Raw genomic sequence first — 25,847 nt, 5'->3', positions numbered from 1 at the left:
TATTATTCGTTTACCCTTTTAACATGTACCCGTGATAGAGAAACCATTCCATCCTTCAGAAAATTTTTTACCATTATATGTACAGTACCCACTGATTATTACATTCACTGGTTAATAAACTTGATCACTTATTCCGTTCAAATTTCCAGAAACCAAACACATACTAAACAAAAGATGAATCGCCAATATTTAACTCATCTCTGCCAGTAAACTCACATTGGTAAAACACCAATACTTTAGTGCTAGAATTACCTACTTATACGTATCACAGCTTTTTGCCATTTATCTGCTTAATCCAACTCCAATTTAAAGGTTACAAACATGGCCAATGCTTTCATCAATTTTTCTTTAGCTTACAATTATCAAATCCTTTCCATTCAGACTTAACGTACGATAATGCTAAGAAGCATTACCGCGGCATTCCGTATAATGTGGCCTTTATCGTTCAGGTATGTAGGGCTTCAATAAAACGGATTCGAAGGAACTTCTTCAATCCTCCAGTCCCTGTACCTCTAAGACACCATTTTCAGTTTTGTGTTCGCACACGACTTTAGAGGAGTAGACTTTTCTCATCTTAAGGTTAACAAAAGCAATCATCTAGAGTAGAAGCACTGTAAATAACCTACTTATATGTATCACACCTTTTTGAAGTTCATCTGTTTAAAGTAATGTGGACCATATGACTTTATTATTCAGGTATGTAGTACTTCAATAAAATCGATTTAAAGGAAATTCTCCAATCCTCCAGCCCCTGTACCTCTATGAGACCATTTTCAGTTTTGTGTCCATACACGACTTTAGAGGAGCAAACTTTTCTCATCTTAAGGTTAACAAAATCATCCAGAAAAGAAGCACTGTAAATGAGTAAGGTCCCTTCTCGAATGCCAGCTGATTGGAGATGGAAGTGCAACTGAAATATATTTAAGTATATCTGAAATATATTTAAGTATATCAATTTAAGTGTATCAAATATATTAAGTATATCAATTTAAGTATATATGAAATATATTTAAGTATATCAATGTGTCCTTTGTGGTCTAAATCCATCTTCAAACGACTGCAATTTCACTGCATCTGGGGCATGTGATAAATCTGTTCTGTAATGATAAAGGTTTAATAACAAAGGGTAGTATTTCTGATGCATATGCATGCAAACATCCATTACAAGAACAAAAAGTTGCATACTCCAGTGAAGATAAAGCAGCAATTTTCATCTCACTAACACCAGCTGACCTCAGTTTCCAAAGAGATTAAAGAAGTTCACTCCTGGCTTGATGTGTCCAATGTAAATCCTCTTCCTGTAAGAAACTAAAGTCTAGGAAAGTTCTTGAGCTATAGAGCACTACCAATAATACAATCACCAAGTTTACAAGCATTGTTATACCTTGTAAATAATTATTTCAAGATCCTGATAATACACTAATGTCTACATATTTCTCAGACTTGGAAGAAACACAGCTAAACCTAAAAGCTTAAACCCCAAATTTACTCTGGGTACTATGAAACATTCATAAAATACTCATCTTAGCACCGAAAGTTTACTTCTCTTGATATGCAAACAACTGAGGTTCAAGGGAAAAAATTATCCATAACCACAAAAGTTAATAAGGTTAAATGAGTTTACCCAAAGCAACAAAAGATGCATTGCACTACATACACTTGTATGGCAAAAGCATTCATTTGCATCTGGCATAAGGAGCTTCATAAATTGATAAAAAAAGGAACATCAGCCCAGAAATTATTCTACAGTCAAATCCTTCTTTAAAACAGAAAATCCCTATAAAATATGACAGTCCTCATGAATATTATCATATCCATACTGCTACTGTAATAAAGTCATTGAATTTAGATATGCAATATCAAAACCTTACAAAAATTCAGAATTGAAAAATGGTATAGTAAAACAGAGGTTTAAACCAAAAGGAGGAGGTAAAATTCTGGTCCCAGTCACTATTTTCTGACGTGACTACCTCATTCTCTATATAAACTTTTAAAGCTTTTTATATAGTTTTTAATAACTTTTACCATATAAAATGTCACATTTTAAAATTTACTTTTAAAAATAATTTAATTCGAACATTTGCATCATTTTAAAACTCTTTGCAAATGGAAATGTATGTCTATTAGCAAAAGTAGTACAAGAAGTTTTATAGGCAGTGTGTATTCAGGATTGTATAGGTTATGAGAGTTATTAGGGACGTGTCCCAAGCTTTTAAATATAAATGTTCAAAAAACTGCCATGAACTTCATGAAATTTGAGATTTCAATGACTCCACGTACCAAAAGCGACAAATATGGAAAATAAAGTAATGTAAGCTGAATTGTTAAATTTCTATTTAGCTAAAAGTTAGATACTGGCCAAACACAATACAGTCTTATTTCTTTTAGCTTATCAACATGCCAGTGAGTATTTTTGTGTCAAATTACTATTAGATAAAAACATCTGTTGCTGCAGCTATAATATTTTTAATTTCAATATTCAATGGACACACATAAAAAAAGCAATAATACTTTTTTTTTTTTTTTTATTTAGTATCTTTCTCTAAATTACCACAAAGGCTGATGTGTGTGTGAGTGTAAATTATGGATAGGAAAACAAAACTTTTTTTTTAAACTTTTAATATACAAAAAACTAGAGCTTAATTTTTCACAACAAAGCATGGGCTTAAAAATGAGCACAAAAATATTCGTCAGAATGACTATTAAAATCTCAGTGTCAGGAATTAGTGTTTTAAAAATTAAAGTATATAATCCTCTTTGCTGAAAAGCACAAACGTCAATAACAAAGATTTTTAAGTACTTTAAATTTAATATTTACATTTGGCGCATTTTAATGTCACAGTTCTATAGAATTTCAGTTTGCCTGGTTTAATTACACACTTTTACATTTTCTGTGAATCAAAGCATAATACTTTTACCTTGAAACAATAAGAATGAAATTTAGCACTACATCAATCTTTATTGCAATAATAATTATAGCAGTTTCCTAGCTCCACACACATTTACAACCCTTAAAAGTCTGAAGTAGCATGACTATCCAGTTGAAAACAGCAAAGCAATACCAAATATAATTGGATCAGGACTATCAAAATAATACGCATTATCTTTTTTGGGGGGGGTTCCAATGCAATGTTAGTTTAGAGCCAGAAGTTTTGTTCTTACTAAGTAAAGATGCTTATTTTTTGCTGTTCTAAGTAACGGGAACAATTTCCTGTTTTAAATGCTCTACTGAATTTTGATTGCTTATAAATTCCCTTCAAAATTTCATGAAAGATACAAACTATTAGTTATGAGGGTTACAAAGCAGTTGGTAATATATATGCTCTTAATTACAGGCAAAATTTAGAAAATGTGTAAAACCAAGGTACTTTTTCTGTTAGCAAGGTTGCATTTTTAAACGCAACACACAAACAAGATAATTTAAAATTATGAATCTTATATGTACGGATAGCAACAGTTAGAAAAGCATATGTAACACTTCAAAATTTATTAACATTACTAGATTAAGATAAAACATGTCAAACTTAATTTTTCACTAACTCATTTTTATTGAAACAGAAAGGGGGGAAAAACATGCACAATGATGAATGCTCCAAATTTTATTCTACAATTCATCATGGATGAAATACACAAGATCAATGTCAAAGTGTAAAAAATTAACATGAAATTGCACAAATATGTCATAAGAATAATTTGAACAGTTAAACCTAACAATTTGGCTTCATAAAAACACAGAGGAATTACCTTTAATTACAAATAGAGGTGCTGATTTTTTATAGCTTAACATTTTTTACACGAAAAGTGGCAAAATATACTTTCAATTTTTTTTTTTTTTTTTTTTTTTTTTTTTTTTTTCTCCCCAAAAGCAACCTTTTTCATTCCTAGAAAGCTAGAAAGTATTCTCTCTCTCGTAACACTAGCACATGCCAATTAATGACTGTTCTGATAATATAGTCAGAAGATAGCTCTTGATATAAAGCCTTTGACATTTCAATAAACACTAATCTTCTTACATCAAGAAAATACAAATATACTGATAACAAAGAACAAAATTATCAATAAAATTTTATTTACATACAGGCACATATGCTGACAAATTCTGCTAAACATTTACCAATCATTTCAAGTCACAAAACATTTTAAAAACACCTTAAAAACTCAGAGAAAGTTTCAGTTGCAAAATAATACAGTTAAGATACAAAAACTAAATGCAGAAAATGTTAAAAGCTAGCAAACAGTAAAAAGTATTACAAAGAACAAAAATTTTCTTCATACTAAATATATAACTTGATTCTGGTCATGGAATTTTACAAAACAAGGATAAATTATTTAATATTTCATTTTTAATATAGCTGCCTCTAATGTTTCAATGAATCCTTTATAAGTAAACTCATTAGAAACAGTACTTAGCTAGAATTTGTATACAGACTTTGTCATGGATCAGTAAATATTTTCCTTTAAAAAATCAACCTTATAATACATATAAATCAAGTATACATATTTAGAAAAAGATATGGGACTATATTTTCAAGTTTTAAAAAAGAAAAATATAATTGGTTCTTGACATAATACAAACAGGAAGCAGGGTATTTGCCAATCACTTTTACTTTTTTGCGACATATTAGTAAACCCCATAATGTTCACACCAGCATAATGGAAGAAGTAAGCTGAAGTGACTATTCAGTTCATCTCTAGATGAATAACCTATGGAATCTCTGAATCCGAAGCACACATTTTGAACATGATGCAGGCCATTCAAATTATGAAGTTATACAGTCACATCCAGCACCAAGCCAAAGTGTAAATAAGTGTTGGCAGTTATACATGTGAAATATCATACTGAAAGAATAAAAGTAATTTATGCAATCTATTTCCAAAGCTTATAATACTCATCTTTAACACACTTCATTAAAATTATTAATAACTACATTCCAGAATAATAACTTACGTATAATGATCCTAATAATAAAATGAAAAACACAGAGGTTCTCTATATATATACATACACTGCTAGGCAATTGCTAACTACTATAACTAATAGCTACCACAAAATGTGGAAATAGTGCAGAATACAATAAAAAAAAAGGTGTGCCTTTGCAGATTTTCCTTTCTTTGCCTGTTCATCATGTGACAACGTTGATAAAAGATTCGAAGAATTTCAATCATGCAGGCGGTTGCTGTACCAAGTGGAAGTTTTAGGAGAAAGATTTAATTGGCTCATCTCAAAAGTTTCATTGTCTTCTGAACATCACTTAGATAATTTTACACGTGCCCATTGGAAGGACTGGAAGAAGGGTGAAGGAAAAAAAAGATGCTGCCCGGGAGTTCAACACTGCCCACAGCATTGCTTCATAGCATAATGATGGCAACCATGTTAAATGTATGATGCCTGCAAGAGACAGATACATTGCTCTACATGCAAAAAGAAACCAGTGCATCAAAGTTCAGGACCTGGCGAATTAATATCTTGCTGCCACAGGATTGCAGAACACTAAAAAAAAAAAAAAAAAGTAGCCAGACATTTGAGAGAAAGAGGTCTATATGCCCATAGACCTGTTATGTGTGTCCTACTATCCGTTTGCAATGGTATTATGAGCATTGCAAATGGACTGACCTGGACTGGGCTCGAGTGCTATTCTCAAATAAACACAGGTTCAGTCTGTAACCATAATATGGATGCCAACTAATCTGCTGTGAAAATGGTATTGCTTATTATCCAGAAAATATTCAAGAAAAGGACCAATATCCAAGATGCAGTATCAAGGTATGGGCAGGCATCACGATCAGTGGCAGCATACCCCTACATGTGGATGCAACTGGGACTATGAATGGCCAAAGATAAATTCACAGTTTCATGTTCACCTTCTCTGTGGCACTTCTGGTTATAAGCGGTTTTTTTTTTTTTTTTAATTTTTTATTATTATTAACAACATACCATGCCATCAAAGACTGGTTCTTCAGGATTGTCTGACAGTGAGAATATTCAATGCTTTGAAATGCCAGTTTGTCCTCCAGATTTAAAGCCCACTGAAAATGTTTGATGCTGGTGTTTTGCTGGTAAAAAATATTCTACAATAACAACGAAAAAAATGCTCATCTTTGCACTGACAGAGAAGTAAGATCAACTCTACCAACAGCTGCTGGATAATGTTTTGCGATGCAATGTATGCAAAGTTGCATAACACTTCACGTAGAAACATCACCTAATGACACTTCTCACAGGTGCTTGCTGTTCCTTCATATGTATTTCCCCCTTCACAGCATCAAAAGAAAATGTTTTTTACTTTTGGATGTTTCAAAACCTTCTGCATTTTCCTGAACAATAAATGTCTTATTTTAATGCCCAAACAATGTGGCAATGGCATTTTATCCTGCTTAGCTTCCATCCTTGCTTAAAGTTATGCTACACTACAATTTGAGATCTCCCTTAGCAACTGTCCAGCAATGTATGTAGCAATTCCCTCTACCCAAAAATTACTACTTTCTTACAAGACGTAAGTTATCTAATTATATCAAGAATATAAATCTAAACTCATCCATACCATAACATTTAATTCATTCTATCTTATGAAGAAATTTTTATTTACATAAAGAAGCACAGTATTATAACTTTTAGGATTAAATTAAATAAGTTTTTAAACATCTCAACTTGAACAAAACTTCACAAAAGAGCCATGAAGAAAGCCCTTTCTTTTAATCTTATTTCTACTTGAATTTTCATTACATGAAAGTGCTTGTGAAAAGTGACAGGTTTCTAAATAATAAAAGGAGATTTTAATTATTTCAATTATAACTGAAATGCTTAAAAAATGAATAATTCTTTTCCTTTAAATTTACGTGTGCTACATTATGCTCTTTATAAAACTTTGAATAAATATATAATACACATATTTTACAGGTATTTTAATACTACAACCAGGGCTGGGGCAAGGCATTTTGAAGCCCAATGCTATCTCTGCAGATCCAAATTATTTCCCATTGCCTCCCTAAATTCGAAAATTTTGCTACCCGTAAATTCTGCTATGAATTGACTCCTTCATATTAAAAAAAAAAAAAAAAAAAAAAAAAAAAAAATTCTCACTCCTACATTTTCTGTTCACTACTTCTCTACATTCAAAAGATTCTGCTGCTTCTAAATTCAGCTACGCTGAGCAACTGCACTGGTAGCACTGGCTCTGACTACAACTAATACACTAACAACATTAACAATATACATTTATAATACACTATTCCAAAATAAGTCATTCTTGCAGTTCATACAGAAATGGCATATTAATTGAAAAAACTTCTATAATGTAAATTATGTCTATAGAAGGAAATAAATGTTTTATCAATACATGTATTATTTTTAAACCTATTTTAAAATGAATTAATGATAATAAATTACATTAGTTTAAGATTTCCGAAACTTTAATTTCTACTCCCTTTGTCTGTCTAAACTTTCAAATTAATACTTTAAATTCAATGTGAAATGAAAAGAAGTCCACTGTACATTTAACTGTGACAAAATTATCTTATTTAGCTCCCTTACCCCTTAACTGATGGAAATTCATTAGGTTTGTTTTATACATTTTTTTAGATATAAAATAAGCATTACATAACATATACAAAGAATTCTTTTTATTACGAATCCTTACAAGTCTTTAGAAAACCTTTAGTTTTGTAACAATTCATTATAAACTTATACTTTCAATTAAAATATTTGAAATAAGGCAAATATTCATATTTTTAATTTTAATATTTGAAATAAGGCAAATATTCACATTTTTTAATTTTAATATTAACACTAATTTTTAAAAATTATGAAATCTAACTTTTTATACGGTTTCTAGTCCATATAGCTACATTTAGTTAAAACGTCATACAGGTTCTACAAAATAAAACAAGAAGTTCAACTGCCACATAATCGAATACTGAGATAACGTGTCTTGAAAATTCAGATTGTACCCCCAAATGGAAAGTGAAATATTTAAATATATATGCAACTAAATATGATACCTTATATGATTTACAATATATTTAAGAAAAGATTTTTGATGTTACATTTCATGACATGAATTGATAAAACAACTGTGATGAAAAATTTTCATCAATGCAAATTGTTCCAAAAAGGAATTTTATTCAAAGAAACTTACAGAATTTGTGTTTTACAAAACAGCACCAGGTTTCAAAGCACTGGCACACAGGCAACCTTGCACAATCATTCACATAAATTAATGAAAAATATTTTTAGTCGAATGAATTTTTTCATATGATAATCAGATTATGACAACTAAAGTAATAAAACTGCATGTACTAAATATTAACATATATTTAGCATTTGGAAGCTTATGAATTGTATAAAAATGTTTCTGCATATCACATATAACAGAATTATAAAACGTTACATACTAGAAAATCACAAAATGACATTATATGAAACAAAAAAATAATTTTTAAAACCCTTGAGGTAAGCTATAAACACTTTTTGGTGCTAAAAAGTCCATAAGTTTTGAAATCAAGTATTTTAGCCTTATACTGGAAAGGAGTTTGTTGATGGTGTTTCGGTGTTTTAAAATGAGTATGAACTTTAATTCAATCTATCTACAGATGCACAATCGAAGTTAGACTTTAGTAAGTAAATAGTAACTTTTTAATACACCGATTTCTTTAAAAATAAAATGAATATGCATTTTTGTATTTGAATGTATGTCTGTAATTATGATTGGCAAAAATAAAAGCCACACAAGAACTTCCATGTGCACAGTCTGCAAAAAATTGCAAAGTAAACTTTCAGAAAGCAAACTTCCAAATTTGGAAATTTTACCTGCAGGTGATAATGTATTTTGGCATGCAGTAAATGCTTTCTTAATCAGCTATCAAATCCATTCATTTATAACAAGAAAAAAAAAAAGAGATTAAAATGCAACAGAGCTTGCTTATCTCAGATGATGTGTTTTCCATGACAGTGTCAGCATTGAGAAAAAGTTACTACTGCATTAGTTACAATGGCTGAAAGATGATAGATGGGTGAAAAGCACAGCACCTTTTGTTATGAGATCTAAAGAAAGTTACAGAGCAAATAAAATGCTGTGTTTGATTTTAATAAACTCAAACGAAGTAATCTCCTCACAGTCTAATAGGAAAAACCAAGACATGTTCTAAAAGCCCAGTCATGTGACAATGAATGGAAATGACAGCAATTTTCTTACAAATTTATTATAACCACATGATTAAAAATATAACAAAGTTCTTTAGAAGTTTATTAATATGAAAGGTATTTGAAAGTAGTTACCTTGGCAGTACTTATTTCACATTTATGATGCTACCTTTTCCTTATCTTCCTTCTCCTTCTTGTGTTTCTTTTTCTTTAGGAATGATGGCGTGCGAAGACCCTTCTTTTTCTTTTTATCCTTTTTAAGAGACTCATCACCTAACTCTTTTACAGGTGAGCTCTGAAAATTTATACTTTTAATTAAAATTTTCACAAAATAAAAATATGATTGCATACTTTATTGTTATGTATGATGTGTATGAGATGTATGATGATGTGTATGAGAAGGCCAAAACTTAGATGTCTTTTTTCCACTTCTAAAAGAAAACAGATTTATTTTATACCACAGCACATTATACTAATGAAAGTTCTATGCCTATTTTATATATTTAAATAAGAAAACTACCTTCTACATTGATAATATGTATTTGTATCAAATTTTATTTATACATAAATAACACCAAAATACAGTGATTGTTATGTAATAGTTTCTGACACTGGACATTGCACTGACATAAACCAACACACTGTTTATTTTCCACATTATGGCAACAGTTTGGAATAAATTCTTGTTTCAGCTCAACAATGGAAGGTCTCCAGATGCATGACTTGAAATCATGCCAATGTAAAAAAGCTGAACTGGCTGGTCCAACGTCTTACTGCACACCTCATTGAATATCACTGGAATAAATTGGAACATTGATTGACCACAAAACTTTTTAACAAGCAGGCACTTGCCAGTTACGGACTGTCCATTAAATATGGCCAACACCTATTGGTCATTTAACCATCTCTTCAAGAATTCTGTCCACGGTGCAACCACAGTTGCCAGCAGAATGAACAAACCAAGTTTTACAAGGGAACTGATTATTCATTTTCAGTTAACAATTGAGTTTCTGTTAACTGCTAAAGAAATAGTGACAGCACAAATATAGAGATACACGGTGGTACATGGAATGCAGAGGTCAAGAACCTTAAAAGGCTAGCCCAAAACCTTTCCTCAATCCTACTACACACTACTTGGATGAGCTGAACATCCACTAATGACAGACTGTTTACCATCTATCATTCATCAAATGCTCCCCTAAGAAAACAAGTTTATGTGAAAGCAGGCTTATAAAGTTAAGATGGTACAATCTAAGTATAACTAAAACAAATTGTTCTTAAAATCAATGGAATTTTTAAAATTTTAAAATAATTTGCATTTTCAACAAAGATTTATTTCTTGAATGTAATGAAATTATGTATTTCAACAGGTGGCCTTATTTTCAGAATGCAGTCTTAACAAATTTATGATAAAAAATATTTGTTTTAATTGGTGTTATATATAAAAATTTTGTTTACAATTTATAATGCAATACACCAATATATAATAAAATTGGTGTTTACAAAGTTTTTTAAAAAGTATTATTGATATTGTACAGATAACTTAAAATAATTCAAAATATTATTGACTTCTATAAATTTTATACATGAATTAGGTGAAGATAAATGATCTCACCTCTTTGCTACTTCTGGATGCAGCTGACACTTCTCCACTTTCAGCCGACTTTAATTTTTCTTCTCCATTTACAGTTATATCAGCAGCTGAGAAGAAAAGTAATTTTGATACACTTCTGTTCACACTAGTCTACGCTCAAAAAAAAAAATACTCAAATACACCCAAATATTTTTTAATTGAAATTCTTTTCGAATTATGTTTTAAATTTACTCAACAGTAAAAAGTGTTTTATGAGCTGACAACAATCGATACGATTTTAACTTAATAACAAGAACTGAAATATTTGTATAACTTAAATATATTTTTAAATTTTTCATGATTAATTCTTTTCTCAGTTACTAAGTTGAAATCTTGGAAATAAAGTTATATTTTTAAAAACTATTTTCTGAAAAATATTGGTCACTTTCAGAGGTGGTTTTCTTAGGGAGGCGATTGCTTAAGATTCTATATATATATTACCTTTCAAATTCTATTAAACAAAGTTTCACATTTTAAATAAAACAAAGATTGATAGTTATTAATTAAAATTTCGATCAAAATGAAAAAGGATTACCAGTGACTTGTTTAAAATCCATTTTTCATGCATATTTATATTTTTTCATTTATAACGACACACATTGTTAATCAAGTTGAAATTCTCAATCTTTGATATGGCATATGATTTAAGTTCTAAATTTACATATGAATAAAATTTTAAAAGACAGTTTCCATTTTTGAAATACCTTCTAAAGGTTCCTCAGACAACGTATTTTAAAATATATAGTTAAAATAATTTTAGAATTTTCTAAATATAAAAACTATGTTTAAACTACAGAATGTTTAGAATAGTGAATTAATAATTCAAGATTTAAAATTCTGAAAGATTTTCTTTGAAGAGCGAAAAAATGTCAGGGTTAACAAAAGTTTGGCAAATGAATTTCCCTCCCCCCCCCAATGTGAAAATTACAGCCAAGATTTAAACACGAATGCCTCAGAAATGGCTTGTATTAATTATTCCCAAATTTGATACAGTAAAAATACTATACGGAAAGCTTGGAAAATGTAAAACGCTGGGTTCTAGAAAATTTTGGATAGTTGAGCATATTAAACACGCAAAGCTAAATTAAGGAAGACTAGTTACTCTGGTCTACAATCATAAACACAGTCATCTTATTTGTTATCAACTTGAATATTACATCCTTTATTTAAAACTGCATAATATTTCAGAGGGAAAATGCATAACAGATAACATATTCTGTAAGCTTTAAAAATTTGAGAGTAAAGCATCCCATTAATCATGAAAGTTGGTAGCAGTGTCATTAAACTTAATGCCAATTATTTGATCAAAAGTTAGTTGTGCTTTTACTTCAACTCAAACATACAACTGAACTATCAAAATGCAGTGATCTTGAGAGCTAATCAAAAATGCTCATATTACAAAGCAGTTCGAATATCAGAATCTGTTGCACTAGAACTCTTTTTCAACAGCAGTATAATATTTGACTGCCATGTAACAGACTTAAAGATCGAGTTCCATATATGTGTAAATAACGGTATGCAAAGAATAGAATGTTGCACAGAGGACCAAACCCTTGAATGTCCTGCTGCATTTACATGTTTCACCTTAACATGGATTCTTAGATATATAATAGAATACCAATATACATATATACGAGGGCTATCCAGAAAGTAGATTACGTTTTGGAATAAAAAAATAAACAAAGTATAGGAAACAAATTTTATTATATACAGATGAAAGCCACACTCAAATACTACTTTTCTACATAGTCACCATACAAATTAAGGCATTTATCGTAGCGATGTACGAGCTTGGAATTTCCTTCGTCGAAAAATTCGGCCGCCTGCGCCTTCAACCACTTCGTTACCTCTTCTTGCCTCCCATCTTGCACAAAACTTGTGGTAACCAAGCTTTTCGCTGATGATTTCGTGCAACAAACTTCGCGAAATTTGTGGAAAACTCAAAGAAAGTTCCGTTATTGTGAAATTTCGATTTTCACGGACTTTAGCATCGACTTTTTCGAGAAGTTCGGCGGTCACTATGCTGGGTCTCCCACTTCGATCTTCGTCGTGAACATTGGTTCGGCCATTTTGAAATCTTATGACCGACTGACGCACTCCACCTTCAATGATAATGTTGTCCCCATACACTTCACGAAGCTGCCGATAGATTTCTATCGGTTTACAGTTTTTTGCAGTCAGAAACCTTATTACTGAGCGCACCTCGCAGGATTTTCAATTAACGCAGACATTTCAAACCGTCACAGTATCTGAACGGAGCACAGCACGAACCTCTCACTAGCACGGCTAGATGCAGACTGAGCTGCGCAACGCTCTGACCCCAAGATGGCCGCGCTAGCCCCGCCCCTAGCGGACACAGACGGAAACGTAATCTACTTCCTGGATGGCCCTCGTATATAACAGAATCCATCTTAAGATTCCAAGGGCCCTCTATGTGTGCCATACGACACAGTTAGGAAGCCCTATGGAGCAAAGACAAAAACTGAATTCAATGTTACATATACCATAATTTAGCTGAACACAAAGCAAAAAAGCTATATGCTTTTGTTTTGATTCCCATCTAGAGGAGAGCTCTCAAAGTCCTTATGATAACTGTTGCTCAGGCTTATTGTGAGAACAAGTTCTGAATTGCTTGATGCGAGCACATTACAAAAATGAAGGACCTTGAAGTTCACTAGAATTCTCAAAGCATCTATCTAGTTTTAGGAAATGATTTTGTATTGTACCCACATGTAAAAATTTCTCTTAAATACAAAAAGATTGAGTTGGCTGAGGGTAGGAATTAAAACTTTTTTTGGACATTATAAACATTGCACCAATTCTTGTTTCAAAGCTTAGTTATACAATTAATTTATTTACATAAATCTCATAATAGTTTAATCTTAATGCAAAACAAAAATCTTTAAACAAAAACATGAAATTCCATTAATTTTTATTTGTAATTTAATGTATGTGCTTGCTAAATTTCAGTTAAATTTTTTATTTACATTTTAAAACCTGTTAAAGATGAAAATGGGGATTTCTAGTCTAGATACTGTTCCTTACAATCTCGTGCAGATGACATACTGTTTCTTCATAAAGTCGATTATATCAAAGGATGAGAGTGCTGTCTGCCTAAAGGAAAGCATACTATGTGAGAGAAAGTGAGTTGTATTTACTATTGCATGGGAGGGGGGATATCTAAGCTATTAGATCATTCACTAGGTTTCATACCTAGAATGAATTACTACTGTTCAGAAGTCTTATTCATTTTGCCACTGACAAGAATTTGGTATATTGATGAGACTGCCTTAACTTTAGCTTGCAGAGGTCATAGGTTAAGAGTAAAATTATTAAAACTAATATTTCGATTGGAGATGAACAAAAAGAAAAATGTTAAATAAATTGCTTATCATCTTATGAAATGATATAGAATATAACGTTTTCAATAAGCAGAAAATACTGAATAATATTAAAATTTTCTTCTTGATTTAATAAATGATGAATTAAATTATTTACACCATTTATATGCCTTTTTGTTTATAAACTATAACATTAAACAAAAATCTTATACTATGGAGAAGAAAGCTTTAAATGGGGAGAAAAAAAAGAATTGTGCACTGCTTTATAGCAGGCAATGAAGAAAATTAAAACTGCTGATCAGTATCTCCAAGTTGAAAATTCTAGTTAAAAATATCCAGCATTAACTTTGAGGTTATAGGAACAGTCATCAGAAAATAGTGAATATTTAAAATGCAACATCAGACAGTTCAAATTCAATTTTAAAAATTAAAAATGTACCAGAAACTATTTCAACTGAAGTCATTGAACAATACCTGTCAGAAAATATTTAAGCTCCAGTCAGAAATAATGATGTAAAAAAGTCTGAAAGTGTTCCAACTACTTATAGAAATTAAAAAAAATGAAAGATATCCATCTGATTTTGATCTTTACAAAGGGATAAGAAGATATTTATTGAAAAATTTGGCCTTTGTAGAACATTAATCCCGTTATTGCATACATAAGGCATAGTTTTAAATCTGACTCACTTTTATTAGAGCGCCATAAAAGGTAGTTAACTCTGTCAGCAGCGGGTGCGCATTTCTCACTTTGTGTCGCATGGTTGTGTGCATACATACACACTACTCAGAACTTAGAAGTTTGTCTATTCTTGCCTGCTACACATCTCAAAGTATAGGAATTGGCAGAAGCCTGTCAAATCCTGTTGCATTTATTTTACTAATCCTTTATTTTCTAGATACAGGCAATTGGAATATATTTTTTGAATTTTTGTTGAAGTTCAGTTGGTTTGGCACCCCTAAATTTTGCTGCCATAGGCAATTGCTGACTTTACCTACCACTGGTCCTGAACACTGGCAAACATTATCCATGCGAATAAATAAGGGCAAGGGATGTTCTCATTATTTTGCAAGCTGTATTGAAAAGAAAAACTGGGAAACAAATAACCATATTGATCAAATACTAGATAAGTCTGTAAAAGATGAAATCAATTTCAGTTACTTTTGGAGACACTAAATCAAGATAACTTGAATATTAGGAAAAAATAATAGCAGTTTTCAGGGACACAGAGAAAGGACTTGGTTACATGTGGAATTATAGTAATTTTGACTTCTGCACAGCAAATACTGACCGTGATATTTAATTAAAAAGTTGCAATTTTTTATGTAATTTTCGTGGACTCTGATACATGTGTAAGTAATTTTTCTATCTGATATTAAATTACTGGCAAAATATGACACAATGATGCATGAGGTTATAAAAACAGCCTCAGGCACTGTTAAAAGTATTCAATTCCTGCAATACCAAAAGAATTGATTGTTTAAACAGTTGTTTGAAAACAAAGCTTTTGGATAAAATTAAAGCTCCTAGACTGTAACGTACCACTGCAGTAAGGTACACCTAAGTCTCACGTTTGATCACTCTAATACATATTCCTAGGTATCTTTGAATTTCCCTATGCAGAGCTTCCTCTATGGCAGGTGTGCACGTAGTGCACTGTTGACTGATTTGCTGTTAACTCAGAAAGCTCTAGCCTCACTTAACGTGCAGTTGTCCAAACAATGCACAACTTGGCAGATGTGGAATCGCTCTTGGTACATTCGTCTTGCACCTTGTCCATTTCTATGCATGGCTTCATATGCACATCAGCCAGTTCCTTATTACTCAACAAATGTGTCCTTCTCCTGTAACCTCTTTACCTAAAATGGTTCCCCTTTCCACTCGCCAATACACCTGCACACATAGACCTCTAGGGAACAGCTGATCAGGGTTTCTCATATAATTTCCTATGTAAAATTTGTTTGTCATGGTCTGACAGACCAGCATGTTAAGTTAGGAAACCATCTTTTGGGACACTCTTTATAAGTCTGAAAATAAGGTGCATCATTTTAAAGACTGATAGCTGATGAGATACTTTATACTTTGTAATCAGGTTTAAAACTGCAAGTTTGAGTATGAAAACTTAATTCATTCTGATGATGTACTCAAAATACATTTCATTTGGAATTTCTAATATTTCCTAGTTTTGTTCACGAAAACTCAATCATTAATTATTTTTCAACACCGGCCAATACCTACTCATAAATCCTGCTCGTTTTTCTTGCTGCAAGAATTTTCCTCTAAATACTTTTAAAAAATACCATTTCAACAAAATAAAAAATATATTCATAATGTAATATGAGAAAGAGATTTGAAAATACTAAATACTGACAAAATAAATCACCATTCTATATATACATGTATAGTACTTGACATAACTTACTGTGTTTAGTTTTCGGTTTACGCTCTGAAAAAGTACGGTGTTGAAAACCCTTTTCTCGTATCTCTTCAGCAGCTATAAGTAACATGCAAACATGCATCACAAGATTACATGCAAATAGAAATCAGGCAAAGAGAGAAGCAACTTTACATGCTGAGAATATAAGCACTTACATGCATCTCAAAACTAAAAATTAAAATATGCGCCATTGTGCATTTTCAATGCAAGCAAATTTTTAATGCTGGTTTTTTCCTCCAAAATTCTTATTATTTAAGAATTGCAAAAAAAAATTTGCTTTCAAGTATCTACACAGAATACTTTTTACATCAAATAAATTTAAAGTAAACAATTCATAAACTAATGTTTTAATGGTTTTTAAACTTATATACTAAGTGAAGAGTTTTATTAAAAACTTTAAAAAATACCGAAATTTTACATAAATGTATTCTATAAGGCATCTAAATTAATTTGAAATCGCAAATAAAACATGCAACAAAGATTCACTGAAAATCTCTAAATATTAAAAATGAATCACCAACAGGAAAATGATTGCATGCCTCATCTATTAAGGCAGTCTTACACTTAAATATAATACTTTGTGGCTTACATTCATGATCCATGACATGTGAAAACAGCAATAACATTTTGGTCAAATTACCTACAGAATAATCTTAAAACAAAATTCACAAGCATCTGCATAACATTAGAAATGAAAAATAAGAATATTTAAAAAACTGCATTTATTTAATAATACTGAACTTGCATTTATAAATAAACTTTTTGATTTAGCCCACCAAATGTAGTTTTCTCTAACGGGGAACACATAACATTTCAGTGTGATTTCATCTTCTCAGTAAAGCTTACGCACCTTTAAGGAGGGGTAAAAGTTTAGGAAATTGAGTCCACTTTGTAAACAGTCTCCAAGACACTTGGATTTCTACAAGATATTTGCCGAACCACACATCTTCCAAGATGTTCTTTATAGAATTTAAAACAGATTTGGCTATGCGACTTCATTCAACATTTGTGGTTCAAGAAGTTCATCCAGTTTGCATATTATCATCCATAACAAAAATAATTTAAAAAATTCTCCAAAATGATTTATAAGAGATTATAAAACTTCATCTCTATTTCTAAAGATTTCTAGATGCCTATTTCTAGGCAGCCACAGATTTACAAGAAATGTGCTCAGAAATATGATTATCTCCATAACATCACATTTGCACCATCACTTGATCACATTCCCTGGTGTGGGTAGGAACTTTTTTGCTAGCATTTTCCCTGGGGATGTAAATGTATTTAGAAAATATGTTAAACTGAGTCTAAACTCATCACCGAAAAGAGAACAGGTCGATTGTTATAGGCTTGGGACTCGATGCTCTCTGCCCTTTTCTTGTGAAACCAGAAATGCAACCCATTGATTTTCTGGACTAAACATCTCTCATTAAATCTTCGAAGTATTTAATTTCTGTTACATAAAAGGCCTAATAGGCAATAATTGCAAGATATTAATATTGCTGTCTAGTAGTTAGGTTCCAAGGTTGATGGCCAGTTGCAGACTGAAACTGATGTTGTGAAGCAGTTGCTACTACAATTGCCAAGCTAGAAACATGAAAAACTAGGAGTATTTTACACTGCACCAACATGGCTTAAAAAAGAGCCAAATATGATTTGATGAAAGGGAAACAAAAATTACATTTTTTGCAGTGGTCATAGGGTAAATTTAATATTTTAGTTAAGCTACTTTATACTGCTTAATTTGAATGATTAAATTAGTTACATGATTTCAAACTAAACATATATATAAAAATTTAGACAAGTAAACTAAATATTAAATTTTTTTGCTAATTTCACTTTGTCACTTCTTAAAAATGTATAGGGGAAAAAAACCAGAGCAGGGAAAAAGCTTCTTGGATTAAAACAGTGTAGACAAAAAAAAAAAAAAAAAGCTTGCAAAAAAGGGAATTTGCACAATTTTAAAGTTTCACGGTGATATAACATTGTTGCCTAGTAGTGTTTTTTTTTCGGGGGGGGGGGGCATAAAAATTCTTTACTGCATTTCTTTTTGATACCTAAAAACAATAGTTCCAGAACTACAGTTTGAAAAATACAATGTACATTTAGATAACATAAAAATTGGGAGATGTGGTAAATCAGTCTCCTAGTTTTATTACGAAAGTTTGTAACCAAGCATTTCTATTCAGCAACATTCATAATTTTTTTTCTGTTTTATTCTCTAGTAAAAAAAAAAAAAAAAAAAAAAAAAAAAACAAGCTGACTAAATCATGCAGGTATCTTGCCATTTACATATTTGTTTACTATGCTTCTAAATGGTGACCGGAGAAATGCCCACAGGAAAAAAGGCCCAAAGGAAAAATTCTCACACAACACTTCTCACAGGTATGAATGCTCACAGGAAAACAGCCCACACAGAAATATGCCCACATAGAAAAAAGCTCACATGGGAAAATGCTCACTTAGAAATATGCTCACACGGAAAAAAGCTCACATAGATATATGCTCACAGGGAAATAAGCCAACTGATAAATAAAATACGTAGAAATATTCTTAGGTTAATGAATAATTAATCGATTTCAACATCGATTGAATGCTCACAGGGAAATAAGCCAACTGATAAATAAAATACGTAGAAATATTCTTAGGTTAATGAATAATTAATCGATTTCAACATCGATTGAATGCTCAAAGAATTTTTCAAGGTAAAATTATTTAAATTATATGATATAATGATTCATATACACACATGTATATATATATATATATATATCAGAAACTGTATAACTTATGTGTAGATTCAGTTGCTATATAAGATTAATAAATGGGCTGTTTTGAGTTAGGAAAAGGAGATAAGAAAGAAAAATGAAACAGAATATACAATGAGAAATTATTAAAATTTTAATTGTTAAAAATAAATAATAGTAAATATAACTTTTATAATATAAACAATTAGAAGAATAAGCAAACTTAAATAATTATTTTATTTAAATTATGTAAAATACCTTATTATATATAAATCATAATTATATATTTAAAAATGTTATAAATACATAAAAGTGCTGAATATTAGCTAATATATGTAAATATCTAATTTTATATTCAATTTCATCATAGTTTCTTACATGATTCACAATTACCAAATGTAAGTTTTCATACTTTTTTTTTTAAACTTTTTTACTTTCGTCATGCGTTTACAATAGCGAATAATAAACGTTGACAGGCTAGATCTTTTTTCAGTCTGTCAAATAAAAACCACGTACTGGGATGGCTACAATTACATAATGAATTTAGTACCTTATTAACCACTTGCATTAAAAAGACATGCCACGCACGTCGAGATGCTTTTGTCTCAAACCGCGAATGACGTGAACACCACATCAAAAGTCATTTATCACAAAAATGAAAATGTGGTGCACATGTCGCCTAACAACGAGATTGTTTATTTCTCGAGTTACAGCTCTGGATTGCACTCGCAGACGCGGAGCGACGTAAATGAGACACTTTACCCCTTGTTATATTGTAGCGCACGGCACCGTAACCATGAAGTTTAATCGTAGCGCAAGTGTTTAAAGCTTCTGTAACAATTTGTGGTTTTAGGAGACTTTTCGAAAGCTGCTTTATAATGATTCCACACTTCAATTGAAAACTGTGGTCTTCTAGAACTTTTTTGGCACCAAACTTAACTACATTCAAACATCAATTTCTATAGATACACATCAAAAGTATGCAAAAATTAACTATTGGCAGTTACAGAAATAAAAATGTTGTACAGGGGCAGTGATATAAAAAATAATAGTACACGAAAAAATTTACTATAGTTTTCATTCTTTTATATACCGACTCCGAAAATGTTTATGTGAGCATTTGTCCAATATTTTTTTTTAAATGGTCAAATAATTTTTTTACAAAAATTAAGTATGTTTATTATGTTCAAATCGATTAATTATTGATTGATTAATATAAGGATATTTCTATGTATTTTATTTATCAGTAGGCTTATTTCCATGTGAGTTTTTCTGTGTGAGCATTTTTCCATGTGAGCATATTTCTGTGTGGGCTTTTTCACTGTGAGCATTATTCTGTGAGAATTTTTCCTGTGTGCTTTCTTCCTGTGGGTTTTTTCCCCAGATCCGCTTCTAAATGCACAACAGTGGTAGGTTTACCAAAAATTTTCCCAAATGATAGTTCACCGTAAAAAATTTTTGTTTCTATAAATACAGATATCTGATTTCAAACTACAAAATTCAGTTTGCTTATAAAATAAAATGGGTTTGCTTTTTACCCATTTCATTAAAAAAATACATCTGACTGATTACTTCATGAATATATTAACTTACATTTATTTATGTAAAGATAATTTTGAGCATAAGTATATTTTCAGATCAAAGTATTACCTTTTAATTTCTGCAGCCATTTTTTATTTTAAAAATTTCAATTTTTTTATTACTTAATAATGTTATCTGATCAGCAGTTTGCAAACAACATGCAAGTAACATTTCATGCCTTAGAAAATGGAATAAGTAATTAAACTTCCCATGAAGAATTAAGTAAACTAATTATAAACATTCATTCATTCATTTTAATAAAAATTTTAGTTAAAAATGGTTCCTGACATGATTTATAATAAATAAGAAAGAATTGTCTTTGAAATTAAGAAATGAACTAAGAAATCTTAATTCACATCAAGAAGTGAAATGAAAAAATACCAGTTAACTAACATAATTAAAGCTTTCATTTATATCTTAAAAAGCCGTTCTTTAACATAGCCAACTTGTGTTTAAAGAAAGCACATCATATATATGAATAAACCGTTCCTCAGGAAACTTACCTTCAAGTTTTAAGCACTCAGATTGGTCTAGAAGCATGAAAAACAGAAGCATTGGATATTTAGAGTATCAAACGCAGAACATTAAATTCAATATTCTCCAGCAGTATCTTTTAAAATTGAAATAAACAAAACACCTTAATATGAACAGAACTCAATTATATCAATAACTCAATGATTCACACTGAATGGAAGAGGAAATGAACTTTTAAATAGACAAAAATTCACAGCAAATGTCATAACATAAGAATTAGAATACAGGAACTCAAGAATAGAACACATAATGGCATTTCCAAATCTAAAAGATTAAAAAGTTAACAATGGTATTTATTCAACACTGCAAATGAATGAAAACTGAAGTCAAAAAGCAAACTATTTTTTGCAATTCTTTTAGTCCCAAATGCAGTAAAAAAAAAAAAAAAAAACATGCTAAAGCAAAGATTATGGAGAACTAAGAGAATAGTTCTGAGATGCAAAGCAAGCAGAGCAGTGCAATGCAGACATTTACATTTAACCAAAGTAACTTATACATAATCATTTTTCAATATATAAAGACTTTTTCAAAGCAGAATATCTGAAAAAGCATTTTCTTACTTGATCTAAATTCGTTTTCTAAAATTTACAAAAGTCAATCTCTTGTTTTGAATTAAGCAAGTACATTTTTAAATACTGAATATGTGGAATAACCTTTAATACATTTTGTAGTGCACAGATTGCTGGTAGTAAATAACATAATTCCTGCAGAGTCAAATACTATTGCACATTATTTTCTGTTTTAGAATTTTAATTCATAGCAAACAAAGCATTTCAAAGCCAAAATTCATTTTTACTGCAAGTTTTATACAAACATTGCACTATATACACATTAACTTTCAATTACATAACTTGGGATGCGGTCCCAGAGGCTCACTATATTCCAAAAGGTTTCCAAAAAGATATGTGGAAACAGAATATTACAAATACAACAATAAACTTAAAATGTTTCCTGTAAGTTTTCTTTTTAAACCGCATTACTAAAATTGTTAAAACTGCCAAATTGCAATAAATTTACATAGTGGTGTACATTATTAAAACATGCTGCTTCATATTAGTGGTCAATATTAAAAATCTACTCTAAAATTTTTAACCCCCTTTTTTTGGCACAAATAGATAAAATCATATTAAAAATAGTCTGTATAATATGCATACAGATCTTAAAAGAAATGCATGCAGATCTTAAAAAGAAATGCATGACAAACCCTTAACTTTGTTTCTTGCTTTTAACAATATTCTGCAATATATACCAAGATGAAATGACTTAATCCATAGCAATGAGAAAATTATATTCAGAATGCAATTAATTTATATCCATTTAAAAACATTCTTGGAGATTATTTACCTTCAACACTCAGTCTTGCAGACAGAGACCTCTGAACAGAAGCACCTGATTTGACAACTGCAGGTAAATAAAACAGTGAAAGAGACAGCATGCAAATTAGAATAAATTAAAAGAATATGCAAAGCAAGAGTTCATGCTTAAATATAAAAGAATAGGTGCAGTTTCTTCAATTTAAAAATGACTTATTTTTCAATACATGATATTCTGATTATCTTAATTTTAAAATATTGAAAGGAATATTTATACATGCTACAAAGTAGGCAATTCAAAACATAGCAAGCTAATTATGTTTAAAGATCAAAATTCAGTGCAAGCAATTCATCCCATATAAAAGGCTTATGACAAAACAGAAGTACCTTCTTCATCAGAACATGGTGATGCAGGAGACTGTGGAGGTGTATTAAGATCTTGGACAGGAGAACTGAGTGTCTGGTGTTCTGGCGCTAGTACTGGCTCTAATAGTAATGGTTTGATATGATCCGGAATATCATCTTCAACTATAAAGGCAAAATTTTAGAAAAAATTTTTTTTAATTTCAGTATTTTGTTAACAAATTTTACAAGAAAATTTTCTAAAGAGAAATTAATAAATATAAGTAAAGATTTTTCACAATTAAGAATATGCTTCTGTTCCACAAAGAGACCATTAACTGTCCCTTTCAGCCTAAGAAAAACCTATGCATATCCTATATGGTTGGGTATATCATAAATAAAATCATATTTTTCACAAACACTTTAAATATGTAATCATTACATATGAAAATGATTAATAATTAAATTTTAGGATGTTTAAATATTTCCACTGAAATTTTAACATTTAATTAATTTATTCAGATGTATAGCACTTTAAAAAAAAAAAGCAAATTCATTAAAACAGCTCTGCTTAGGTCCCAGTTCTAGACATTCGAGTATTGGGGTTTACCTGGCAAGTTCCCTACACCAGTTAATGGTTACCTTAATATAAAGTGCAACAATGCATATATTTATTTGATAAAGTCACCACAGATACAATTGAAGCAGCCCTACACAGAAATTACTTTATGTTACTGCAAAGATTTCAACTAAAAATCTAATGCAATTTCAACATGATTTTGCTGTCACGACATTCCCAAAACATTCTATAGTAGCAATTAATATTAACCATTGATAATATAATATACGAATAAGAATACGAAACATGTATTATTTTCCATATTTAGATGCTAGATTTACACTTTTCCATCATATGGACCATGATTAGTTGAGTGGCTGAAGTCTCTGAATAGTGGTATTTTTAAGGGTTTCCCATGTGTAAACTAAGCCAGTCTTTTCTGTCTCAATGCAATTTATGTGCATCATTCTGAACCAGCAATTCTCTACATAAAGGGCTGAAAGGAATTCCTTGAGTGATGACACAAAAATCATCACTCAAAGAACTGCCAATAAGCTGATACTGTAAGGAGATCAAATATATTTGTAGGAAGTGTACAAATATTAAAAGAATTCCCAGGGTGAGGACCATAAAAAGGTTCGGAACTATGTTTTAAGCTGTTATTCAGCAATACATGCAAACTAATCTTGCAATAAAAGTACACCTGGCAAGCAACAGACTTTAATAGTATTAACAAGTCAATAGCTCCAGAAATTCAAATTAATTTACCATTTGTTTCCAGAGATTATCACATCCATAAAATGCCAACATCAAAATCTCCTTGCAGTAAGCTTTACCACTATTCAGAGAAAGGGGGGAATGTCTGTCTAATACTATCAATTACCTGCTCTGAATCATTTTCAGACAGATCTTCTGTTTGTCATATTCAAACTTATTAGCAACTGAAACACATTTATGAACCTAACAAAAAAACCATCTGATCTTCCCATAATAGTTTAAATGCCATAGAACTAAGCACAAGGCTGCATAATCTATGAATATACGAAATTAAAAGCAAACAAGACAAAAATATATATTACATATTACGAACACAAATTCGCCATATAGTCACAACTTGATACATAAGAAACTTTCACTGAATTTGAATCAACATAAAATGAGAACTGCATGAATAAAAATTAAAAGTTTTAAATCTATCATTAAGAATGCCACAAATGCAAATTTACATATTAATGATGTATTTGCATTGAATTACTTAGCTGCTTAAGCAAACTGAAGAGCTACAACACTATGATCCCAGTTTTGCAAAAATGAAACATACTAAAATTATAAAAAAAAAAAAAAAAAAAAAAAAATTCTACCAAGCTTTCATATTCATTGATAAGTGTATTATAATAATTTTATGCCCTTTCCAAAATAATTTTTAATTTAAAACAATGAAATCCAAGACTGGAATGAATTTAGGTAATGCATACAAAGATTACCTGAATATGATTTATCTCAATTTTGTAGAAAGGCATCTGAGGGCTTTATATTCTCCTCTCCACCACAACCTCATATAAAGACATTGTGCCCTCATTTTGCAAAGACAGAATTCCAAACTTTGTCCAAGATTCAAAACCAGACGCAATGCTGGGTATCTTTGTTAGTTATTATACTCTACAGGATAACTATTATAGAAATGAAAGCAATTACTTGCATAAAACTATGAATATTTATTAGTTTATTTGGCAATATTCATGTGAATGAATGGTTGTTGTTGCAAGCTACAGTCAAATTTAAATATCACTAAATTCATAACATCTAAGGCAATAACATCTCCCTATAGTAGGCCCAGAGTATTCAAGAATGGCTTACAGAACATGAACATTGGAGGGAGAGAGCAACATAAACCAACATTTTACTGAACACAAGCCTTTGGGTCCTTTGCATTATTCAGAACCAAAAACTATAGTAGACCAAAAATATAGCAATAGTTTGTCCTAACTCGCAGCATGTACTGCAAGAATAATTCTCTTCCTGGTCGACGTTTAAAACTCAACAGACCAGATAACTATTGTCTAGTTACATTATTTTTCTATGTTGAAACAACATAGTAGAGAACACCTAAGTAGTATATATTAGTGAACAGAAAGTCAGCCAGGCCACTGCCACACAAGAACCGCAGCAGCTCATTCTAAGAAAGTTACCTCAGCATCTACTGAAGCTTTCAGTTTCAGATTCAGT

At 30.7% G+C, this 25,847-nt stretch overlaps 1 protein-coding gene across 10 annotated transcripts in view; it reads right to left on the bottom strand.

The window, feature by feature from the left end:
* Window positions 1–3,528: 3,528 nt before the first annotated feature.
* LOC118191570 (protein hu-li tai shao-like) overlaps window positions 3,529–25,847 on the bottom strand; it is a 122,583-nt gene continuing 100,264 nt past the window's right edge. For 3 of the 10 annotated variants that reach the window (XM_085807360.1, XM_085807359.1, XM_085807361.1), the window contains 7 exons: window positions 23,108–23,248; window positions 22,752–22,808; window positions 21,377–21,403; window positions 16,534–16,605; window positions 10,755–10,840; window positions 9,275–9,434; window positions 3,529–4,839 (listed from right to left, as the gene is read on the bottom strand). In XM_085807360.1, the coding sequence (XP_085663486.1) occupies window positions 9,297–9,434; window positions 10,755–10,840; window positions 16,534–16,605; window positions 21,377–21,403; window positions 22,752–22,808; window positions 23,108–23,248 (521 nt within the window). In that variant the 3' untranslated portion in view covers window positions 3,529–4,839; window positions 9,275–9,296. The remainder of the gene's footprint in view (window positions 4,840–9,274; window positions 9,435–10,754; window positions 10,841–16,533; window positions 16,606–21,376; window positions 21,404–22,751; window positions 22,809–23,107; window positions 23,249–25,847) is intronic. The other 7 variants (XM_085807363.1, XM_035362367.2, XM_035362369.2 and 4 more) reach the window with 7 other exon arrangements.

Source organism: Stegodyphus dumicola, chromosome X1 (genome assembly GCF_044657685.1).
Source record: "Stegodyphus dumicola isolate Sdum_Otavi_A_Nest chromosome X1, ASM4465768v1".
Classification (NCBI taxonomy): Eukaryota; Metazoa; Arthropoda; class Arachnida; order Araneae; family Eresidae; genus Stegodyphus; species Stegodyphus dumicola.
Note: the sequence above shows the minus strand (reverse complement) of the source record. Positions and strands in the feature narration are given on the sequence as shown.